General features: G+C 53.6%; 1 protein-coding gene across 2 annotated transcripts; it reads left to right on the forward strand.

Annotated features, from left to right (window-relative positions):
- Positions 1-16432: 16432 nt before the first annotated feature.
- On the forward strand, positions 16433-21284 carry LOC143804174 (uncharacterized). 2 transcript variants are annotated; one of them, XM_077282001.1, is made up of 2 exons: positions 16433-17257; positions 20387-21284. In XM_077282001.1, the coding sequence occupies exons 1-2, from the start codon at positions 16576-16578 to the stop codon at positions 20974-20976; spliced, it is 1272 nt and encodes a 423-aa protein (XP_077138116.1). In that variant the 5' UTR covers positions 16433-16575; the 3' UTR covers positions 20977-21284. The 2 variants fall into 2 exon arrangements, 1 of the variants encoding a protein (XP_077138116.1); XR_013220989.1 differs by lacking the exon at positions 16433-17257 and adding an exon at positions 18893-19677.
- The last annotated feature ends 1608 nt before the right edge of the window (positions 21285-22892 follow it).

A 22892-nucleotide genomic window follows, 5' to 3' on the forward strand; every position in this document is an offset into this window, starting at 1 on the left:
GTACCGGGCCCCAACTGGCGGTGTTGGAGCCCGGGGTCAGCAGGAGGAGGAGATGGAGCAGAGTGTAGGCCGAAGCCTGCACTGGCGGCAGCTTTTGGGTCTGTTGTGCCTGCGTGGCAGTTGCAGGACACGTTGCCGGCTGCACAGCAGGGGAACAGCTGGCGGTGCTGAACCCCACTGACACATTGGCGAGGTGTTTTTCTCTGTGCAGCTAGCAGTACCGGGCCCCAACTGGCGGTGTTGGAGCCCAGGGCTCTGCAGGGGGAGCAGAGTGTAGGCCGAAGCCTAATCGAACCAATTTCAAAGGTAACCTTTAACCCCCCCTCAGGGGTTACAAAGTAGAAGAGCCACAGCTTATGCAGCAGTAGTGCTGCACAAGTCAAAGGTTGCTCTTTTAATTTCGCTCCTTGCACACGCTGAATGAAACACGTATAACATTTAGCCCTTTAAACAGTCAAACTGTGTTGGAGGCGCGAGTTCCCTTTGTAATGAGACGCAGCACAGATGTCAAGAATCCCACCTTGGTGCTGGGTGCAGCCTCCTGAGCGTTGTTATTTGCTGTACAGGAGTCTGCGCTGTCGTGTTATCCCCTGGCCTAGCGCTGTTAGCGCTGCCCATGTTCTGGCATCATTTAATGTCGGCCGGTGCGGTTCGCGATGACCATGAATCCCAGCCCCGCAGTGTCTTAACATTGTTAAAACACTGCGGGGCTGGGATGCAGGGCCTGGCGCAGCACACACAACACACTGGCGGCAGCTTTTGGGTCTGTTGTGCCTGCGTGGCAGTTGCAGGACACGTTGCCGGCTGCACAGCAGGGGAACAGCTGGCGGTGCTGAACCCCACTGACACATTGGCGAGGTGTTTTTCTCTGTGCAGCTAGCAGTACCGGGCCCCAACTGGCGGTGTTGGAGCCCGGGCTCTGCAGGGGGAGCAGAGTGTAGGCCGAAGCCTGCACTGGAGCAAGTTGAAAGGAAACCTTTAACCCCCCCCCAGGCGTTTGTAGCTGGAAGAGCCATCGTGTACAGCACTAATGCTGGAAAAGGTAAACTTAGCTCTTTTAATTATGGTCCTTGCAGATGCTGAACCTAACACTTATGAAATGTGTCCCCTCACAGCGTTCAACCGTCCGGTAGGTGGAACTTTCCTTTGTCATGTGACGCAGCACAGCCGTCATTTTTACCCCCTTGTCGCCGTGCGCCGCCTCCTCAGCGTTGTTTGAATCTGTCCCGGAGCCTGCGCTGTTAGGTTACCCCTTGGCCATGCACACATTTTGCGCTGCCCGTCTTCTGACATCATTTGCTGTCAGGCTGGCTGCGCCTGTGCGGGTGCGCTGTCCGAGATTCAGCCTCGCGGTGTCGTCTAATGTAATCCCACCGCGGGCCTGGGATCCGTGTCCATGCGCAGTGCATATCCTCGCCTCTCACACCCCTCCCAACGGCTTCTTAAGACTGTGCGGTGTCACGGCCGTGGCATGCTATTAGGGATCAGCTGACACCGAACAGTCTGAAGAAGCCGTAGGGAGGGGAGTGAGAGGCGAGGATATGCACTGCGCATGGACACGGATCCCAGGCCCGCGGTGGGATTACATTAGACGACACCGCGAGGCTGAATCTCGGACAGCGCACCCGCACAGGCGCAGCCAGCCTGACAGCAAATGATGTCAGAAGACGGGCAGCGCAAAATGTGTGCATGGCCAAGGGGTAACCTAACAGCGCAGGCTCCGGGACAGATTCAAACAACGCTGAGGAGGCGGCGCACGGCGACAAGGGGGTAAAAATGACGGCTGTGCTGCGTCACATGACAAAGGAAAGTTCCACCTACCGGACGGTTGAACGCTGTGAGGGGACACATTTCATAAGTGTTAGGTTCAGCATCTGCAAGGAGCACCACGAAAAGAGGCACTTTTTCCCTTTGCATCATTACTGCTGCACAAGGTGGCTCCTTCAGTAACAAACGCCTGGGGGGGGGGGGGGACAGGTTCCCTTAAATTTAACTTGTTGTGCCTGCGTGGCGGTCGCAGTACACGTTGCCGTATACACAGCAGGGGAACAGCTGGCGGTGCTGAACCCCACTAACACATTGGCGAGGTGTTTGGCTCTGTGCGTACAGCACTTCTGGACGGCAACTGTTATGACCCCAATGGCGAGGGTCTCAGAGGAACGTGGAAGTCTGCAGAATACAAAAATCCAGCTCATAGGGCAGTGGTAACTGGGTTGACCATATATCTACTCCTAACGCCAACACTAGAAGTAGCCGGGAATCATTCCTACGTTGATTCTAGATGACACGCACCAGCCGGAGAATCTAGCTACCCCTAGTAGAGGAAAACAAAGACCTTTCTTGCCTCCAGAGAAGGGGACCCCAAAGCTGGATAGAAGCCCCCCACAAATAATGACGGTGAGGTAAGAGGAAATGACAAACACAGAAATGAACCAGGTTTAGCACAGAGAGGCCCGCTTACTGATAGCAGAATAAAGAAAGGTAACTTATATGGTCAACAAAAACCCTATCAAAATCCACACTGGAAATTCAAGAACCCCCGAACCGTCTAACGGTCCGGGGGGAGAACACCAGCCCCCTAGAGCTTCCAGCAAAGGTCAGGATATAGATTTGGAACAAGCTGGACAAAAATACAAAACCAAAACAAATAGCAAAAAGCAAAAGGCAGACTTAGCTGATATAACTGGAACCAGGATCAGTAGACAAGAGCACAGCAGACTAGCTCTGATAACTACGTTGCCAGGCATTGAACTGAAGGTCCAGGGAGCTTATATAGCAACACCCCTAACTAACGACCCAGGTGCGGATAAAAGGAATGACAGAAAAACCAGAGTCAAAAAACTAGTAACCACTAGAGGGAGCAAAAAGCAAATTCACAACAGTACCCCCCCCTTAGTGAGGGGTTACCGAACCCTCACCACGACCACCAGGGCGATCAGGATGAGCGGCATGAAAGGCACGAACTAAATCGGCCGCATGAACATCAGAGGCGACCACCCAGGAATTATCCTCCTGACCATAGCCCTTCCACTTGACCAGGTACTGAAGCCTCCGCCTGGAGAGGCGAGAATCCAAGATCTTCTCCACCACGTACTCCAACTCGCCCTCAACCAACACCGGAGCAGGAGGCTCAGCAGAAGGAACTACAGGCACAATGTACCGCCGCAACAAGGACCTATGAAATACATTGTGAATAGCAAACGACACAGGAAGATCCAGACGAAAAGATACAGGATTAAGGATTTCCAATATCTTGTAAGGCCCAATAAAACGAGGTTTAAATTTGGGAGAGGAGACCTTCATAGGAACAAAGCGGGAAGAAAGCCACACCAAATCCCCAACGCGTAGTCGGGGACCCACACCGCGGCGGCGGTTGGCAAAGCGCTGAGCCTTCTCCTGTGACAACTTCAAGTTGTCCACCACATGATTCCAGATCTGCTGCAACCTATCCACCACAGAATCCACCCCAGGACAGTCAGAAGGCTCCACATGACCCGAAGAAAAGCGAGGATGGAAACCAGAGTTGCAGAAAAAAGGCGAAACCAAGGTGGCGGAACTAGCCAGATTATTAAGGGCAAACTCAGCCAACGGCAAGAATGTCACCCAATCGTCCTGATCAGCAGAGACAAAACACCTCAAATAAGCCTCCAAAGTCTGATTGGTTCGCTCCGTCTGTCCATTAGTCTGAGGATGGAAAGCAGACGAAAACGACAAATCAATGCCCATCCTACTACAAAAGGATCGCCAGAACCTGGAAACGAACTGGGATCCTCTGTCTGACACAATATTCTCAGGGATGCCGTGCAAACGAACCACGTTCTGGAAAAACACAGGAACCAGATCGGAAGAGGAAGGCAGCTTAGGCAACGGAACCAAATGGACCATCTTGGAGAAGCGCTCACATATCACCCAGATAACGGACATGCCCTGAGATAGCGGAAGATCAGAAATGAAATCCATGGAGATATGTGTCCAAGGTCTCTTCGGGACAGGCAAGGGCAAGAGCAAACCGCTGGCACGAGAACAGCAAGGCTTAGCTCGAGCACAAGTCCCACAGGACTGCACAAATGACCGCACATCCCTTGACAAGGAAGGCCACCAAAAGGACCTGGCCACCAGATCTCTGGTGCCAAAAATTCCCGGGTGACCTGCCAACACCGAGGAATGAACCTCGGAAATGACTCTGCTGGTCCACTTATCCGGGACAAACAGTCTGTCAGGTGGACAAGACTCAGGCCTATCAGCCTGAAATCTCTGCAACACACGTCGCAGATCCGGAGAAATAGCTGACAAGATAACTCCATCTTTAAGAATACCAACAGGATCAGCGACTCCAGGAGCATCAGGCACAAAGCTCCTAGAAAGAGCATCGGCCTTCACATTCTTTGAACCTGGTAAATACGAGACAACAAAATCAAAGCGGGAGAAAAACAATGACCAGCGGGCCTGTCTCGGATTAAGGCGTTTAGCAGACTCGAGATACATCAGATTTTTGTGATCAGTCAAGACCACCACACGATGCTTAGCACCCTCGAGCCAATGACGCCACTCCTCAAATGCCCATTTCATGGCCAACAACTCCCGATTGCCCACATCATAATTTCGCTCGGCAGGCGAAAACTTCCTAGAGAAAAAGGCACAAGGTTTCATAACAGAGCAACCAGGGCCTCTCTGCGACAAAACGGCCCCTGCCCCAATCTCCGAAGCATCCACCTCAACCTGAAAGGGAAGTGAGACGTCAGGCTGGCACAAAACAGGCGCCGAAGTAAACCGGCGTTTCAACTCCTGGAAAGCCTCCACGGCAGCAGGAGCCCAGTTAGCTACATCGGAGCCCTTCTTGGTCATATCCGTCAAAGGTTTCACAATGCTAGAAAAATTAGCGATAAAACGACGGTAGAAGTTAGCGAAGCCCAAGAACTTCTGAAGACTCTTAACTGACGAGGGCTGAGTCCAATCAAGAATAGCTCGGACCTTGACTGGGTCCATCTCCACAGCAGAAGGGGAAAAAATGAACCCCAAAAAGGGAACCTTCTGTACACCAAAGAGACACTTTGAGCCCTTGACAAACAAAGAATTTTCACGCAAAATTTTAAAGACCAACCTGACCTGCTCCACATGCGAATCCCAATTATCAGAAAAAACCAAAATATCATCCAGATAAACAATCAAAAATTTATCCAGATACTTCCGGAAAATGTCATGCATAAAGGACTGAAAAACTGAAGGCGCATTGGAGAGCCCAAAAGGCATCACCAAGTACTCAAAATGACCTTCGGGCGTATTGAATGCGGTTTTCCATTCATCACCTTGCTTAATGCGCACAAGGTTGTACGCACCACGAAGGTCTATCTTGGTGAACCACTTGGCACCCTTAATCCGGGCAAACAAGTCAGACAACAGCGGTAAAGGATACTGAAATTTGACAGTGATCTTATTTAAAAGCCGATAATCAATACAAGGTCTCAAAGATCCGTCCTTTTTTGCCACAAAAAAGAATCCCGCACCAAGAGGGGAAGAAGACGGACGAATATGTCCTTTCTCCAGAGACTCCTTGATATATGAACGCATAGCGGTATGTTCAGGTACCGACAGATTAAACAGTCTTCCCTTAGGAAATTTACTGCCTGGGATCAAATCTATAGCACAGTCACAGTCCCTATGAGGAGGCAGTGCACTGGACTCAGACTCACTGAAGACATCCTGATAATCAGACAAATACTCCGGAACTTCCGAAGGCGTAGAAGAAGCAATAGACACAGGCAGGGAATCCCCATGAATACCACGACAGCCCCAACTTGAGACTGACATAGCCTTCCAGTCCAGGACTGGATTATGGGTCTGTAACCATGGCAGCCCTAAAACGACCAAATCATGCATTTTATGTAAAACCAGGAAACGTATCACCTCGCGGTGTTCAGGAGTCATGCACATGGTAACCTGAGTCCAATACTGCGGTTTATTTGCTGCCAATGGTGTAGCATCAATACCCCTAAGAGGAATAGGATTTTCTAATGGTTCAAGAGTAAATCCACAGCGCTTAGCAAATGAGAGATCCATGAGACTCAGGGCAGCACCTGAATCTACAAACGCCATGACAGGATAAGATGACAGTGAGCAAATCAAAGTTACAGACAGAATAAATTTAGGTTGCAAATTACCAACGGTGACAGGACTAACAACCTTAGCTATACGTTTAGAGCATGCTGAGATAACATGTGTAGAATCACCACAGTAGTAGCACAAGCCATTCCGGCGTCTATGAATTTTCCGCTCATTTCTAGTCAGGATTCTATCACATTGCATTAAATCAGGTGTCTGTTCAGACAACACCATGAGGGAATTTGCGGTTTTTCTATCACATTGCACCGAATTAGGTGTCTGTTCAGACAACACCATGAGGGAATTTGCGGTTTTGCGCTCCCGCAACCGCCGGTCAATTTGAATAGCCAGTGCCATAGTATCATTCAGACCTGTGGGAATGGGAAAACCCACCATAACATTCTTAATGGCTTCAGAAAGGCCATTTCTAAAATTAGCGGCCAGTGCACACTCGTTCCAATGTGTCAGCACGGACCATTTCCGAAATTTTTGGCAATACACTTCAGCCTCGTCCTGCCCCTGAGACATAGACAGCAAGGCATTTTCTGCCTGAATCTCAAGATTGGGTTCCTCATAAAGTAAACCGAGCGCCAGAAAAAACGCATCAAGATCAGCCAATGCCGGATCTCCTGGCGCCAGCGAAAAAGCCCAATCCTGAGGGTCGCCCCGTAAGAACGAAATAACAATTTTTACTTGCTGAGCAGAATCTCCTGATGAACAGGGTCTCAGGGACAAAAACAATTTACAATTATTCACGAAATTCCTAAACTTAAACCTGTCTCCGGAAAACAGTTCAGGAATCGGTATTTTAGGTTCTGACCTAGGATTTCTGATAACATAGTCTTGTATGCCCTGCACACGAGTAGCCAGCTGGTCCACACTTGTAATCAAGGTCTGGACATTCATGTCTGCAGCAAGCATAGCCACTCTGAGGTAAAGGGGGAAGGAGAGAAAAAAAAAAAACTCAGAATCTTCTTTCTTATAATCCCTCTTCTGCAATGCATTAAACATTTAATACTGGCCTGGCAAACTGTTATGACCCCAATGGCGAGGGTCTCAGAGGAACGTGGAAGTCTGCAGAATACAAAAATCCAGCTCATAGGGCAGTGGTAACTGGGTTGACCATATATCTACTCCTAACGCCAACACTAGAAGTAGCCGGGAATCATTCCTACGTTGATTCTAGATGACACGCGCCAGCCGGAGAATCTAGCTACCCCTAGTAGAGGAAAACAAAGACCTTTCTTGCCTCCAGAGAAGGGGACCCCAAAGCTGGATAGAAGCCCCCCACAAATAATGACGGTGAGGTAAGAGGAAATGACAAACACAGAAATGAACCAGGTTTAGCACAGAGAGGCCCGCTTACTGATAGCAGAATAAAGAAAGGTAACTTATATGGTCAACAAAAACCCTATCAAAATCCACACTGGAAATTCAAGAACCCCCGAACCGTCTAACGGTCCGGGGGGAGAACACCAGCCCCCTAGAGCTTCCAGCAAAGGTCAGGATATAGATTTGGAACAAGCTGGACAAAAATACAAAACCAAAACAAATAGCAAAAAGCAAAAGGCAGACTTAGCTGATATAACTGGAACCAGGATCAGTAGACAAGAGCACAGCAGACTAGCTCTGATAACTACGTTGCCAGGCATTGAACTGAAGGTCCAGGGAGCTTATATAGCAACACCCCTAACTAACGACCCAGGTGCGGATAAAAGGAATGACAGAAAAACCAGAGTCAAAAAACTAGTAACCACTAGAGGGAGCAAAAAGCAAATTCACAACAGGCAACTGACGGTGTTGGAGCCCAGGGGCAGGTGGAGGAGGAGGAGGTTGGAGGAGGTAGGAGGGATTGCCACACACACAGCAGGGGAACAGCTGACGTTACTGAACCCCAATAACAGAGGAGGGACTGTTGACTGTGCGTACAGCACTTCTGGACGGCAACTGGCGGTGTTGGAGCCCAGGGACAGGTGGAGGAGGAGGAGGTTGGAGGAGGTTGGAGGAGGTAGGAGGGATTGCCACACACACAGCAGGGGAACAGCTGACGTTACTGAACCCCAATAACAGAGGAGGGACTGTTGACTGTGCGTACAGCACTTCTGGACGGCAACTGGCGGTGTTGGAGCCCAGGGACAGGTGGAGGAGGAGGAGGTTGGAGGAGGTTGGAGGAGGGATTGCCACACACACAGCAGGGGAACAGCTGACGTTACTGAACCCCAATAACAGAGGAGGGACTGTTGACTGTGCGTACAGCACTTCTGGACGGCAACTGGCGGTGTTGGAGCCCAGGGACAGGTGGAGGAGGAGGAGGTTGGAGGAGGTTGGAGGAGGTAGGAGGGATTGCCACACACACAGCAGGGGAACAGCTGACGTTACTGAACCCCAATAACAGAGGAGGGACTGTTGACTGTGCGTACAGCACTTCTGGACGGCAACTGGCGGTGTTGGAGCCCAGGGACAGGTGGAGGAGGAGGAGGTTGGAGGAGGTTGGAGGAGGTAGGAGGGATTGCCACACACACAGCAGGGGAACAGCTGACGTTACTGAACCCCAATAACAGAGGAGGGACTGTTGACTGTGCGTACAGCACTTCTGGACGGCAACTGGCGGTGTTGGAGCCCAGGGACAGGTGGAGGAGGAGGAGGTTGGAGGAGGTTGGAGGAGGGATTGCCACACACACAGCAGGGGAACAGCTGACATTACTGAACCCCAATAACAGAGGAGGGACTGTTGACTGTGCGTACAGCACTTCTGGACGGCAACTGGCGGTGTTGGAGCCCAGGGACAGGTGGAGGAGGAGGAGGTTGGAGGAGGTAGGAGGGATTGCCACACACACAGCAGGGGAACAGCTGACGTTACTGAACCCCAATAACAGAGGAGGGACTGTTGACTGTGCGTACAGCACTTCTGGACGGCAACTGGCGGTGTTGGAGCCCAGGGACAGGTGGAGGAGGAGGAGGTTGGAGGAGGTTGGAGGAGGGATTGCCACACACACAGCAGGGGAACAGCTGACGTTACTGAACCCCAATAACAGAGGAGGGACTGTTGACTGTGCATACAGCACTTCTGGACGGCAACTGGCGGTGTTGGAGCCCAGGGACAGGTGGAGGAGGAGGAGGTTGGAGGAGGTTGGAGGAGGTAGGAGGGATTGCCACACACACAGCAGGGGAACAGCTGACGTTACTGAACCCCAATAACAGAGGAGGGACTGTTGACTGTGCGTACAGCACTTCTGGACGGCAACTGGCGGTGTTGGAGCCCAGGGACAGGTGGAGGAGGAGGAGGTTGGAGGAGGTTGGAGGAGGGATTGCCACACACACAGCAGGGGAACAGCTGACGTTACTGAACCCCAATAACAGAGGAGGGACTGTTGACTGTGCGTACAGCACTTCTGGACGGCAACTGGCGGTGTTGGAGCCCAGGGACAGGTGGAGGAGGAGGAGGTTGGAGGAGGTTGGAGGAGGTAGGAGGGATTGCCACACACACAGCAGGGGAACAGCTGACGTTACTGAACCCCAATAACAGAGGAGGGACTGTTGACTGTGCGTACAGCACTTCTGGACGGCAACTGGCGGTGTTGGAGCCCAGGGACAGGTGGAGGAGGAGGAGGTTGGAGGAGGTTGGAGGAGGTAGGAGGGATTGCCACACACACAGCAGGGGAACAGCTGACGTTACTGAACCCCAATAACAGAGGAGGGACTGTTGACTGTGCGTACAGCACTTCTGGACGGCAACTGGCGGTGTTGGAGCCCAGGGACAGGTGGAGGAGGAGGAGGTTGGAGGAGGTTGGAGGAGGTAGGAGGGATTGCCACACACACAGCAGGGGAACAGCTGACGTTACTGAACCCCAATAACAGAGGAGGGACTGTTGACTGTGCGTACAGCACTTCTGGACGGCAACTGGCGGTGTTGGAGCCCAGGGACAGGTGGAGGAGGAGGAGGTTGGAGGAGGTTGGAGGAGGGATTGCCACACACACAGCAGGGGAACAGCTGACGTTACTGAACCCCAATAACAGAGGAGGGACTGTTGACTGTGCGTATAGCACTTCTGGACGGCAACTGGCGGTGTTGGAGCCCAGGGACAGGTGGAGGAGGAGGAGGTTGGAGGAGGTTGGAGGAGGTTGGAGGAGGTTGGAGGGATTGCCACACACACAGCAGGGGAACAGCTGACGTTACTGAACCCCAATAACAGAGGAGGGACTGTTGACTGTGCGTACAGCACTTCTGGACGGCAACTGGCGGTGTTGGAGCCCAGGGACAGGTGGAGGAGGAGGAGGTTGGAGGAGGTTGGAGGAGGTAGGAGGGATTGCCACACACACAGCAGGGGAACAGCTGACGTTACTGAACCCCAATAACAGAGGAGGGACTGTTGACTGTGCGTACAGCACTTCTGGATGGCAACTGGCGGTGTTGGAGCCCAGGGACAGGTGGAGGAGGAGGAGGTTGGAGGAGGTTGGAGGAGGTAGGAGGGATTGCCACACACACAGCAGGGGAACAGCTGACGTTACTGAACCCCAATAACAGAGGAGGGACTGTTGACTGTGCGTACAGCACTTCTGGACGGCAACTGGCGGTGTTGGAGCCCAGGGACAGGTGGAGGAGGAGGAGGTTGGAGGAGGTTGGAGGAGGTAGGAGGGATTGCCACACACACAGCAGGGGAACAGCTGACGTTACTGAACCCCAATAACAGAGGAGGGACTGTTGACTGTGCGTACAGCACTTCTGGACGGCAACTGGCGGTGTTGGAGCCCAGGGACAGGTGGAGGAGGAGGTTGGAGGAGGTTGGAGGAGGTAGGAGGGATTGCCACACACACAGCAGGGGAACAGCTGACGTTACTGAACCCCAATAACAGAGGAGGGACTGTTGACTGTGCGTACAGCACTTCTGGACGGCAACTGGCGGTGTTGGAGCCCAGGGACAGGTGGAGGAGGAGGAGGTTGGAGGAGGTTGGAGGAGGTAGGAGGGATTGCCACACACACAGCAGGGGAACAGCTGACGTTACTGAACCCCAATAACAGAGGAGGGACTGTTGACTGTGCGTACAGCACTTCTGGACGGCAACTGGCGGTGTTGGAGCCCAGGGACAGGTGGAGGAGGAGGAGGTTGGAGGAGGTTGGAGGAGGTAGGAGGGATTGCCACACACACAGCAGGGGAACAGCTGACGTTACTGAACCCCAATAACAGAGGAGGGACTGTTGACTGTGCGTACAGCACTTCTGGACGGCAACTGGCGGTGTTGGAGCCCAGGGACAGGTGGAGGAGGAGGAGGTTGGAGGAGGTTGGAGGAGGTAGGAGGGATTGCCACACACACAGCAGGGGAACAGCTGACGTTACTGAACCCCAATAACAGAGGAGGGACTGTTGACTGTGCGTACAGCACTTCTGGACGGCAACTGGCGGTGTTGGAGCCCAGGGACAGGTGGAGGAGGAGGAGGTTGGAGGAGGTAGGAGGGATTGCCACACACACAGCAGGGGAACAGCTGACGTTACTGAACCCCAATAACAGAGGAGGGACTGTTGACTGTGCGTACAGCACTTCTGGACGGCAACTGGCGGTGTTGGAGCCCAGGGACAGGTGGAGGAGGAGGAGGTTGGAGGAGGTAGGAGGGATTGCCACACACACAGCAGGGGAACAGCTGACGTTACTGAACCCCAATAACAGAGGAGGGACTGTTGACTGTGCGTACAGCACTTCTGGACGGCAACTGGCGGTGTTGGAGCCCAGGGACAGGTGGAGGAGGAGGAGGTTGGAGGAGGTTGGAGGAGGTAGGAGGGATTGCCACACACACAGCAGGGGAACAGCTGACGTTACTGAACCCCAATAACAGAGGAGGGACTGTTGACTGTGCGTACAGCACTTCTGGACGGCAACTGGCGGTGTTGGAGCCCAGGGACAGGTGGAGGAGGAGGAGGTTGGAGGAGGTTGGAGGAGGTAGGAGGGATTGCCACACACACAGCAGGGGAACAGCTGACGTTACTGAACCCCAATAACAGAGGAGGGACTGTTGACTGTGCGTACAGCACTTCTGGACGGCAACTGGCGGTGTTGGAGCCCAGGGACAGGTGGAGGAGGAGGAGGTTGGAGGAGGTAGGAGGGATTGCCACACACACAGCAGGGGAACAGCTGACGTTACTGAACCCCAATAACAGAGGAGGGACTGTTGACTGTGCGTACAGCACTTCTGGACGGCAACTGGCGGTGTTGGAGCCCAGGGACAGGTGGAGGAGGAGGAGGTTGGAGGAGGTAGGAGGGATTGCCACACACACAGCAGGGGAACAGCTGACGTTACTGAACCCCAATAACAGAGGAGGGACTGTTGACTGTGCGTACAGCACTTCTGGACGGCAACTGGCGGTGTTGGAGCCCAGGGACAGGTGGAGGAGGAGGAGGTTGGAGGAGGTTGGAGGAGGTAGGAGGGATTGCCACACACACAGCAGGGGAACAGCTGACGTTACTGAACCCCAATAACAGAGGAGGGACTGTTGACTGTGCGTACAGCACTTCTGGACGGCAACTGGCGGTGTTGGAGCCCAGGGACAGGTGGAGGAGGAGGAGGTTGGAGGAGGTAGGAGGGATTGCCACACACACAGCAGGGGAACAGCTGACGTTACTGAACCCCAATAACAGAGGAGGGACTGTTGACTGTGCGTACAGCACTTCTGGACGGCAACTGGCGGTGTTGGAGCCCAGGGACAGGTGGAGGAGGAGGAGGTTGGAGGAGGTAGGAGGGATTGCCACACACACAGCAGGGGAACAGCTGACGTTACTGAACCCCAATAACAGAGGAGGGACTGTTGACTGTGCGTACAGCACTTCTGGACGGCAACTGGCGGTGTTGGAGCCCAGGGACAGGTGGAGGAGGAGGAGGTTGGAGGAGGTTGGAGGAGGTAGGAGGGATTGCCACACACACAGCAGGGGAACAGCTGACGTTACTGAACCCCAATAACAGAGGAGCGACTGTTGACTGTGCGTACAGCACTTCTGGACGGCAACTAGCGGTGTTGGAGCCCAGGGGCAGGTGGAAAAGCAGAGGAACACAATGTAGGCCGAAGCCTGAGAAAGTCGAAAGGGAACCTTTAACCCCCCCCCCCAAGGCGTTTGTAGCTGAAAGAGCCAGCTTGTGCAGCACAAAAGATGCAAAAGGAAAAGGTGGCTCTTTTCATCATGCTCCTTGCAAACACAGAACTAAACACTTTTAAAATGTGTCCCCTGAAGCCGTGAAACCGTCCCGGAGGTGGGACTTTCCTTCGTAATATGACGCAGCACAGCCATCATTACTACCCCCCCGCCGCCGTGCCCCGGCTCCTCAGCGTTGTTTGATTCCGTCCCGGAGCCTGCGCTGTTATGTTATCCCGTGGCCAGGCACACTTAGCGCTGCCCATCTTCTGACATCATTTGGTGTCAGGCTGGCTGCGCCTGTGCGGCCGCGCTGGCCGAGAGCCCGCCTCGCAGTGTCTTCTGATGTAATCCCACTGGGGGCCTGGGATCCATGGCCATGCGCAGTGCATATCCTCGCCTCTCACTCCCCTCCCTACGGCTTCTTTTTCAGACTGTGCGGTGTCACGGCCGTGGCATGCTATTAGGGACCAGCTGACACCGAACAGTCTGAAGAAGCCATAGGGAGATGAGTGAGAGGTGGAGGTTCAGATATGCACTGCGCATGTCCATAGATCCCAGGCCCCCAGTGGGATTAAATCAGAAGACACTGCGAGGCGGGCTCTCGGCCAGCGTGGCCGCACAGGCGCAGCCAGCCTGACACCAAATGATGCCAGAAGACGGGCAGCGCTAAGTGTGCCTGGCCACGGGATAACATAACAGCGCAGGCTCCGGGACGGAATCAAACAACGCTGAGGAGCCGGGGCGCGGCGCCGGGGGGGTAGGAATGACGGCTGTGCTGCGTCATATTACGAAGGAAAGTCCCACCTCCGGGACGGTTTTACGGTATCAGTGGACACATTTTATAAGTGTTAAGTTTTGCGTGTGCAAGGAGCAAAACCAAAATAGCTACCTTTTTCCTTGTGCAGCATTACTGCTGCACAAGGTGGCTCTTTCAGTAACAAACGCCTTGGGGGGGGGGGGACAGATTCCCTTACATTTCAGTTGTTGTGTCAGCGTGGCGGTCGCATGACACATTGCCGGCTACACAGCTGGGGATCAGCTGACGTTACTGAAACCCAATAACACTGGGTCGTATGTTTTGACTGTGCAGACGGCACATCTGAGCCTCAACTGGCGGTGTTGGAGCCCAGGAATTTAAGTTCAGGTGGTAGAAAGATGAACACAACAGGAGACCTGGATAACGTATACAGTGACCTAATTATTTAATCAGGAGGAGGAGTGGCAAATTCCTGCGAGATCCAGGCCTTGTTCATTTTCAGGAAAGTAAGCCGGTCAACGTTATCGGAGGATAGTCGCATGCGACGGTCAGTTAGTACACCACCTGCAGCACTAAAGACACGTTCCGATAATACACTGGCCGCAGGGCAAGACAGCACCTCCAATGCATACTGGCTTAGCTCTGGCCATGTATCCAGCTTTGAGACCCAAAACTTGAAAGGGGAAGAGCCGTCTGGGAGTACAGCAAGAGGGCAAGACATGTAGTCTGTCACCATCTGACGGAACCGTTGCTTCCTGCTGACTGGAGCCGTCTGTGATGGTGTAGACTTTTGTGGGGGGCACAGAAAACTGTGCCACAGTTGGGCCATACTGGTCTTGCCTTGGGCAGAGGCACTGCTTCTGCTCCCTCTTTGTGCAGAGCCTCCACCACTGCCTGGACGCACTGAGCTGCTTTGGAATGCACTAGCAGCACTTCTCTCAGTTGGAATGGAGAAGATGATGGAACTGACCAGTGTGTCTTGGTACTCCCGCATTTTTCGCTCCCGGTTCAACGGTGTGATGAGGCTTTCTACGTTGTCCCGGTAGCGAGGATCGAGGAGGGTGAACACCCAATAATCAGACATGTTGAGAATGTGGTCGATGCGGCGGTCGTTTCTCAGGCACTGCAGCATGTAATGGCAGACGCGGTACTGTATAAGGTGCGCGTCTCTGACTGGGGAGCACCTAGATAGAGCAGCACAGAAAGGTTGTCGGTGCCTGTTCCCCCCTGGCATCACTCCCCTTTAGTGATGCACTAATTGGAAGACCCTGGCCGGCCAGTGGGCACTGGAGGGGAGGGGTCCTACGGCCACTCCTACAGGGGTTAAATCCAGGTGTCCGGCCGGGAACTTTCTCTTTTCCTCCCGGCGGACACCTGGAAGCATTGTCCCCTGCATAGCTATGTCGGACCCCCTGGTCGAGGCCCTGCTGAAAGGAGTGGAACAGAGAGGTGAGCACTGGCTTCAGGCCATTATTACCGATGTCAGGGCTCACCTCCCTGGGCCTTCTCCCGACCCCGGCCTGTCCTTCCTCATCCCGTCACTCCCGGGTCCCCCCGAGCTGTGCTCACTCACCCCTCCGCCCACGGGTCCCCCCGGTCCGTCCTCCCTCACCGCGTCGCCCCCGGGTCCCCTAGGTTCGGCCTCTCTCTCCCCTTCGCCCCCTGGTCCCCTCGGGTCTAGCTCACCTTCGCTGCCTGCTGTAACGCCAGCACCCGGGGGGCCGGAGGGTGGAGCGGCACAGAGCCGTAGGCGGAGGCCCCTCTCGGCGCCGCTGCAGGCACCAGGGCTCGCGGCTGCAGAGGGCCTGGGGACCTCGCGAAAGAGGCGGTGCAGGGCCGGGCGTCGCACCCGTCAGAGGGAGGGCTGCGTCCCATCGCGGGCGGCGTCTGTGCAGGCCCCTGCTGGGGCGGAAGGAGGCGTTATGTGTCCGGCGCCGGAGGCTCCGTCCCAGGCTGGGGTGGCCAAGCCCGGCAGCGCCAGGCGTAGCGCGGCGTCCCACCTTTCCCCGGCCGCTCCGGAGACATTGGCGGCGGCGCCGGGGGGAAGGCGATCTGCCCGCCTGCCCCGCGCCCCGGAGCGTCTCCGGGTAGGGGAGGGGGCGTCCTCGCCGCCTCGCTGCAGCCGGCGGCTTCCGGCGCCCTCAGTGTCGGCACGGGACTCTGCAAAGGCTCCGGCCGGGCACTTCCGGTCCCCGCCCCCCGACTTCCGGTCACTGCAAATAACCAGCAATGGCGGCGCCGGCCGGTCCCCCATTACCTTCCCTGCGGGCACACATACACCGCCCGCAGGGGGTAATCGGGAGGCTGGCATCAATGCCATGCAGCCCCCAGAATGCTCTGATCGGTCGATTCTGACCGATCAGTGCGCAGATCCCCCACCAGGTCCGACCTCCAGCATACCCCCGGCAGACGCAGCACTGGTGCCTGCACGGGGGTATCAGGGGTCGGGCAGTACAGGGTACAGGGCAGCTGAGGAGCGCATTGTTCGGTCCGCAAGGACCGATCAAGGCGCTCAACAGCTGCACAATAACAATTACTGTGAATTTTTGTTAACGGCACCAATCACGGACACACTCATACCACCCCACAGCGCCCACATGCCCAATAAAAATTATCCAATCGCTGCCGCCCTGTTAAATACCAATAATGGAGTCGAATACGGTGGCCTCCTAACGCCCCCCCTCCTAAGTAGCACTACAGGACCGTCTACGGCCAATGATCCCCTTCCGGCTACCGAAAGAATCCCTCCCATGACACCGCATAGTAAGGGCGAACGAAGGCGTAGACGCCGCACGTCCTCCCAATCTTCCTCCAATAACTCCCGTCGCCATTCGGGCTACCCCTCTAAACGCCCCTCCCGTTACCAACGTAGACGCAGCTCCCATAGGAGCCGCCGCAGATCGCGGGCCTCAGAATGGCTGCCATCAGCAACATCCGAGGGGTCCGATGTATCGCAGAGCCCGGATAGGAGTCATCGGGCACGGGACAAGACTTCAAAATCACGCGCACCCTCTAGGGCTTTCAGCCGGGGAGAACAATCCCCCACGGCTTCCAGCCACAACAACAACAACCGTGCAGGCGCCGAAGACAGAGCCATTAATCCGCCACTATGTGGTTGTAATCGGGCTCCAACGCACGATACGCAGGGCATCGGCCAGCACATCGGCCGGTCCCACGCTGTAGCGGGAGCCAGAGTTTCCCCGTCCTGCGACATCACCCCGTCTACATCTGCAGGGGTTCCTCCAGGATCGGAGTACACTCGTCCAGAGTCACACAGCGGTGAGTGTTACAAGGGTAGCGAGGAAGGGTTACGCTACGGTGTTAACTTAAAGGAAATGGAGCTAACCTCAGCGGTAAAGGAGTTAATCTTACAACTATCACACTCGAGCGGAAAGGTGGTGAACAATGCAACACCACAATCCGCTAATCTACACAAAGACGCCTTCTTCTGCGGGATCAGCCCGCTAGGCGCCCATATAGACCAGGAAACGAGACAGAAAATCTGGAGCAACGATTATATTGATATATGGTCGCTGTTATCAGCGGACCAACAAACGGTGGATAAACCTAACGAGAGGGGTTTCGATAGGGGGAGATCGAGAATTGCATTAACCATGAATAATTGGCTCCAGGCCTTCGCAGTAATGGGCTGTATTATGGGCCAGAAACATCCGGAACGCTGCTCCGAATTGTTTATATATCAGGACATGATATATAGTTCATACAAGTCGCACGGCGGTTCAGCCTGGCGGCGGTATGATGAGGAGTTCCGCAGGCGTCTGGCCCTACAGCCCGAGCTAGGCTGGGGAGTTAAAGCAACAGACGTATGGTTGCGGTTGATGCTGTCCCAAAAACAGCCCCCCTTTTCGGCCGCGACCACTAATTACTCCGCAGTCGCAGGTCAAAACTCAGTGGTCGTGCGAAAACCCGGGGCCTGCTGGTTGTTCAATGAGGGAAACTGCCGCTTCCACGCATTATGCAAATTCAGACATGATTGCTCCGCTTGCGGGGGGGGACACCCAGCGTCAAGGTGCACTCGTCAGCCTTACAAAGCACCTACAAGAACCCCAGTGAGCGTAACCGCGATGGCCCCCTGGCTAAAGCTCTACCCCAATAAGAAAGCGGCTCAGCAGCTGCAAGCAGGATTCTCCGACGGGTTTTTTATTCCCTTTAGGCTAACAAGAACGCCAACCCTATCCGATAACCTAAAATCGGCTCGCGAATTCCCCGAAATACTTAGACAAAAAATTGAAAAGGAGGTAGAATTGGGTAGAATAGCAGGCCCCTTCCAGTCGCTCCCCTTCAAAAACATGAAAATATCACCGCTAGGCATTATACCAAAAAAAGAACCCGGTAAATACCGCTTAATTCATCATTTATCTCACCCAAAGGGCGAATCAGTTAATGACGCAATTTCCCCAGAAGAAGCCTCTGTCTCATACGCGTCTTTCGATAAGGCGGTGGAATTAGTCCGGGCTGCCGGACCCGGCGCCCTGCTAGCCAAATCTGACATCGAATCGGCATTCCGTTTACTACCCGTGCACCCCGAATGTTTCCACCTTCTGGGCTGCAAAGTGGATCAGCTCTATTACTTCGACATGTGCCTTCCGATGGGATGTTCCATCTCATGTCACTATTTTGAGCTATTCAGCACCTTCCTAGATTGGGTAGTTCGGTACGAAACGGGCAGTAAATCCCTAATTCACTACCTCGATGATTTCCTGTTTGTCGGCCCTAGAAACTCTAAACTTTGCTCCGAGCTGCTAGAAACATTCAAAGCTATCGCACTCAAATTCGGCGTGCCACTGTCGCCCGAAAAAACGGAGGGACCATGTAATGTATTGCCTTTCTTGGGCATCGAAGTAGATACCACGTTAATGGTTTTCCGTTTACCAGAGGATAAAATATTAAAAACCCTACAAATGTTGAAAGGCTTTCTAGAAGTGAACAAGGTAACCCTCCAGCAAATGCAGGCATTACTGGGCCTTCTGACATTCGCTTGTCGCGTAATGCCGGTCGGCAGAGCATTCTCGCGCAGACTATCTTTGGCAACAAAAGGCGCTTCTCAGCCCGGCCATAGAATTAGGCTCACCCGTTCGCTAAAAGCAGATCTGCTAGTGTGGAAAACGTTCCTGCAATCATACAACGGTCACACGTGCGTTATGGCGAGAGAGATCGCAAGCAAGGATTTAGGGCTGACAGTAGGGTGGAATAAAAAAGAGGGTTTTGCAGCAATTTTTAAAAACCAATGGTGCAAATCAGGTTGGCCAGAGAGATGGACGACAACAAAATGGGGTCAAGACCCGTCCCTATGGGAATTATTTGCGGTTGTTGCTGCGATAGACATATGGGCCGATCAGTTGAGAAACACGAACATTCGTTTCCAAACAAAAAATACGAAAACGGCAAAGAGTTTAAATCACATGTCTTCTTCATCCCTGCCCATACTCGCTCTTTTGCGCCGACTAGCGCTGATTTGCCTTGAAAACAATATTTGGTGTAGAGCCACAGTGGTGGCGGAAGTAGATGATAATATCATTAACCCACTGTTATTTTCTAATTGGCAGGCTTTCAGAATCCAGCAGCCCAACTCGCAACCCCGTGGTATTCTGTGTCCACTGTTCCTGTGGGACACAGTGGCCAATCATTGATGCCCTTAATCCGGGCATCCGTTTCGCCAGCTACCTGGCAGGTGTATGGTAAGGCTTGGGAGGAGTGGTGCTCCCTAATTCAGGGTAGGCCGGTCGACGAAAGCGACGGAGCGCGAAGCGCAGTGACAACTGATTTCCTTTTACGGATGAGGGAAAGCGGGTCGTCGGGCACATCGGCACAACGGAAATTATCGGGGCTTGCATTTTTCTTTCAATTATTGGGATGGGTTGACGTAACTAAATCCTTCTGCATAAAACAAGCCATAAAAGGTTGGAAAAGGCTTCAGCCAAGTCAAGAATGTCGCCGCCCCATTTCTCTGAGTCTATTGCAGGACCTAATTGCGATATCCCCGTCAGTCTGCTCATCGCAATATGAGGCGGCCCTCATATCGGCAGCGTTTGCGACCGTCTTTTTCGGAGCACTGCGTATTAGCGAATTGCTACCGCGGTCAAAAACCGCATCGGAAGGAGGCTTAATTAATGAGGATATAGTTATATGCAGCGGCGCCCTGCGCATCAGGGTTAGAAAATCCAAATGCGATCCCACCGGTAGGGGCACATGGGTCCTGGTTAACGCTACAGAGGGCCCAGCTTGCCCACTAAAAATGGTTAAAAGATACGCCGTAATAAGACACGAGGGTAGATTTTTCTTCACTCATACAGACGGGTCCCCTCTGACCAAGTACCAATTCCAGGCAATGTTCAAGCGATGCTTGAAAGAAACCGGCGCAAATCCAAAATGTATTGTCTCTTACAGGGGTTGATGTTTGGGTGGTAGGAGATTCCTACGTACACTGGGCCGAAAAGAGGGCCAAACTGCGGCCAGGAGGAACAAATCTCTACATCCCGGGAATAAAAGTTAACTGGAGGGGTATCAGAGGCCTCCGGTGGAACCAGGTGTTCAAGGAGATGGTGGGCATAGCAAGGATGGCGGAACGCCCGGTGATATTGGTGTTACACGCAGGTGGCAATGACCTGGGCAAACAAAAGGTGGCCGAGTTGTACAAATGGGTGACAACGGATATGGAACGGTTCAGCTGGCTGTTCAGGAACATGATACTGGTGTGGTCGGAGATAACACCACGGGCCGAATGGCGTGGTGCAAGAGATAAGAGAGCCATAGAGCGGACAAGGGTGAAATTCAACGCTCGAATCGGAAAATATGTGAGAGGAAGAGGCGGTATCGTGATTCATCACCAATACCTACAAAAGAAAAACACGCCACAATTGCGACCGGACGGAGTTCACCTAACGGACATTGGCCTCGATATTTTTCTGTCTGGTTTACAGGATGGGGTTGAACAGGCCCTAAAAGTGATGGGTGGGGTCGGAGTCCCGCGTAGGTAATACACGGGATCCTCCGTGGCGGAAGAAGCGGAGGAGGGCAAAGGTCGTAGTCGCTCGTTGGTCCAATTACCCTGTCGATCACGGACAGGAGCTCGGCGCGAGCGGCCGTTACGATATGTAATTGCCCTTCTCAGCTTATTTAATTAATAAACTGTGACCGACCTGTTCAACCCACCTAGGACTGTGTGTGTTTCATTGCGGGATTGATGGGAGGGGGGAAGGCACTGGTTACGACACCAGGTCTCCACAGTCTGGCAGACGCGGTACTGTATAAGGTGCGCGTCTCTGACTGGGGAGCACCTAGATAGAGCAGCACAGAAAGGTTATCAGTGCCAGTTCCCCCCTGGCATCACTCCCCTTTAGTGATGCACTATTTGGAAGACCCTGGCCGGCCAGTGGGCACTGGAGGGGAGGGGTCCTACGGCCACTCCTACAGGGGTTAAATCCAGGTGTCCGGCCGGGAACTTTCTCTTTTCCTCCCGGCGGACACCTGGAAGCATTGTCCCACCCACCCTCCCTTTTTAAAGGCTAAAGATGAGACTAACCTGCGGGATGATGTAAATGTGTAAATGCTATTGTAATATTTTACTTTAAAAAAAAAAAAAAAAATTATATTTGTACGTGATATAACTAATGCTGGTAACCTTTATTAAGTCACAGCGGAAGAAGCGGAGGAGGGCAAAGGTCGTAGTCGCTCGTTGGTCCAATTACCCTGTCGATCACGGACAGGAGCTCGGCGCGAGCGGCCGTTACGACATGTAATTGCCCTTTTCAGCTTATTTAATTAATAAACTGTGACCGACCTGTTCAACCCACCTAGGACTATGTGTGTTTCATTACGGGATTGATGGGAGGGGGGAAGGCACTGGTTACGACACCCAGGTCTCCACAGTCTCCACCATGTGCTGCAGACTGCCAACTGCCCAAGAAACGCTGTCCCCAGCTGGAGGCGTGATCTCTGCCCGCTCGTCATCACCCCACCCTCGCTGTACACACTGAGTACTGGACAATTCGGGAACTCCCTCCTCTGGACGGATGTCTTCCTCCTCCATTGACTCCTCCTCATCCTCCTCACAAACTGTCCCCTGCCTACGCGTTTGTGAGGAACCACGTGGCGCTGACTGTCCAGAAGATGATGGAAGTGGTGAATCCTCATCCTCCACCTCTTCCACAACATCATCCCTTAGCGCTTGCAGTGATTTTTCAAGCAGGCAGATAAGGGGGACAGTCATGCTGACTAGTGCATCATCTGCACTCGCCATCCGCGTGGAATAATCAAAGGGACGCAAAACCTGGCAGACATCCTTCATAGTGGCCCACTCTGTGGTTGTGAAGTCTGTACGGCGCTGACTGCGACTTTTTTGCACCTGAAGCAGCTGGTACTCCATTACAGCTTGCTGCTGCTAACACAACCGCTCCAACATATGTAACGTGGAATTCCACCTGGTAGGTAGGTCACATATGATGCGATGTTCCGGCAGGCGGTGTCGGCGCTGCAGAGCCGCAATGCGCGCTTTTGCCGTGCTGGAACGCCGCAAGTGAGCACACTCTAGGCGGACCTTGTGCAGCAGTGCATCAAGATCCGGATAGTCCCTCAAAAAACTCTGCACGACCAAATTGAGCACATGTGCCAGACATGGGATGTGAGTGAGGTTGCCGAGGCCCAGGGCTGCCACCAGATTTCGGCCATTATCACACACTACCATGCCTGGCTGGAGATTCGCTGGCTCAAACCACACATCGCTCTCCTGCTTGATGGCATTCCAGAGCTCCTGCGCTGTGTGGCTACGATTCCCCAAAAAAATTAATTTCAAGACGGCCTGTTGACGTTTGGCCACGGCTGTGCTCATGTCGGTCGTAACAGGTACACGTTCATCACGGGTCCATGTGGAGGTGGACTGTGACGGCTCCTGCAG

The sequence above is a fragment of the Ranitomeya variabilis genome, chromosome 2 (assembly GCF_051348905.1).
Source record: "Ranitomeya variabilis isolate aRanVar5 chromosome 2, aRanVar5.hap1, whole genome shotgun sequence".
In the NCBI taxonomy this organism is placed as follows: domain Eukaryota; kingdom Metazoa; phylum Chordata; class Amphibia; order Anura; family Dendrobatidae; genus Ranitomeya; species Ranitomeya variabilis.

Coding starts and splice junctions, on each gene's coding strand:
- LOC143804174 (XM_077282001.1), top strand. CDS start 16,576: ATGCCCAATAAAAATTATCCAATCGCTGCCGCCCTGTTAAATACCAAT. Junction 17,258..20,386: donor TCGTCCAGAGTCACACAGCG/GTGAGTGTTACA, acceptor TGTCTCTTACAG/GGGTTGATGTTTGGGTGGTA.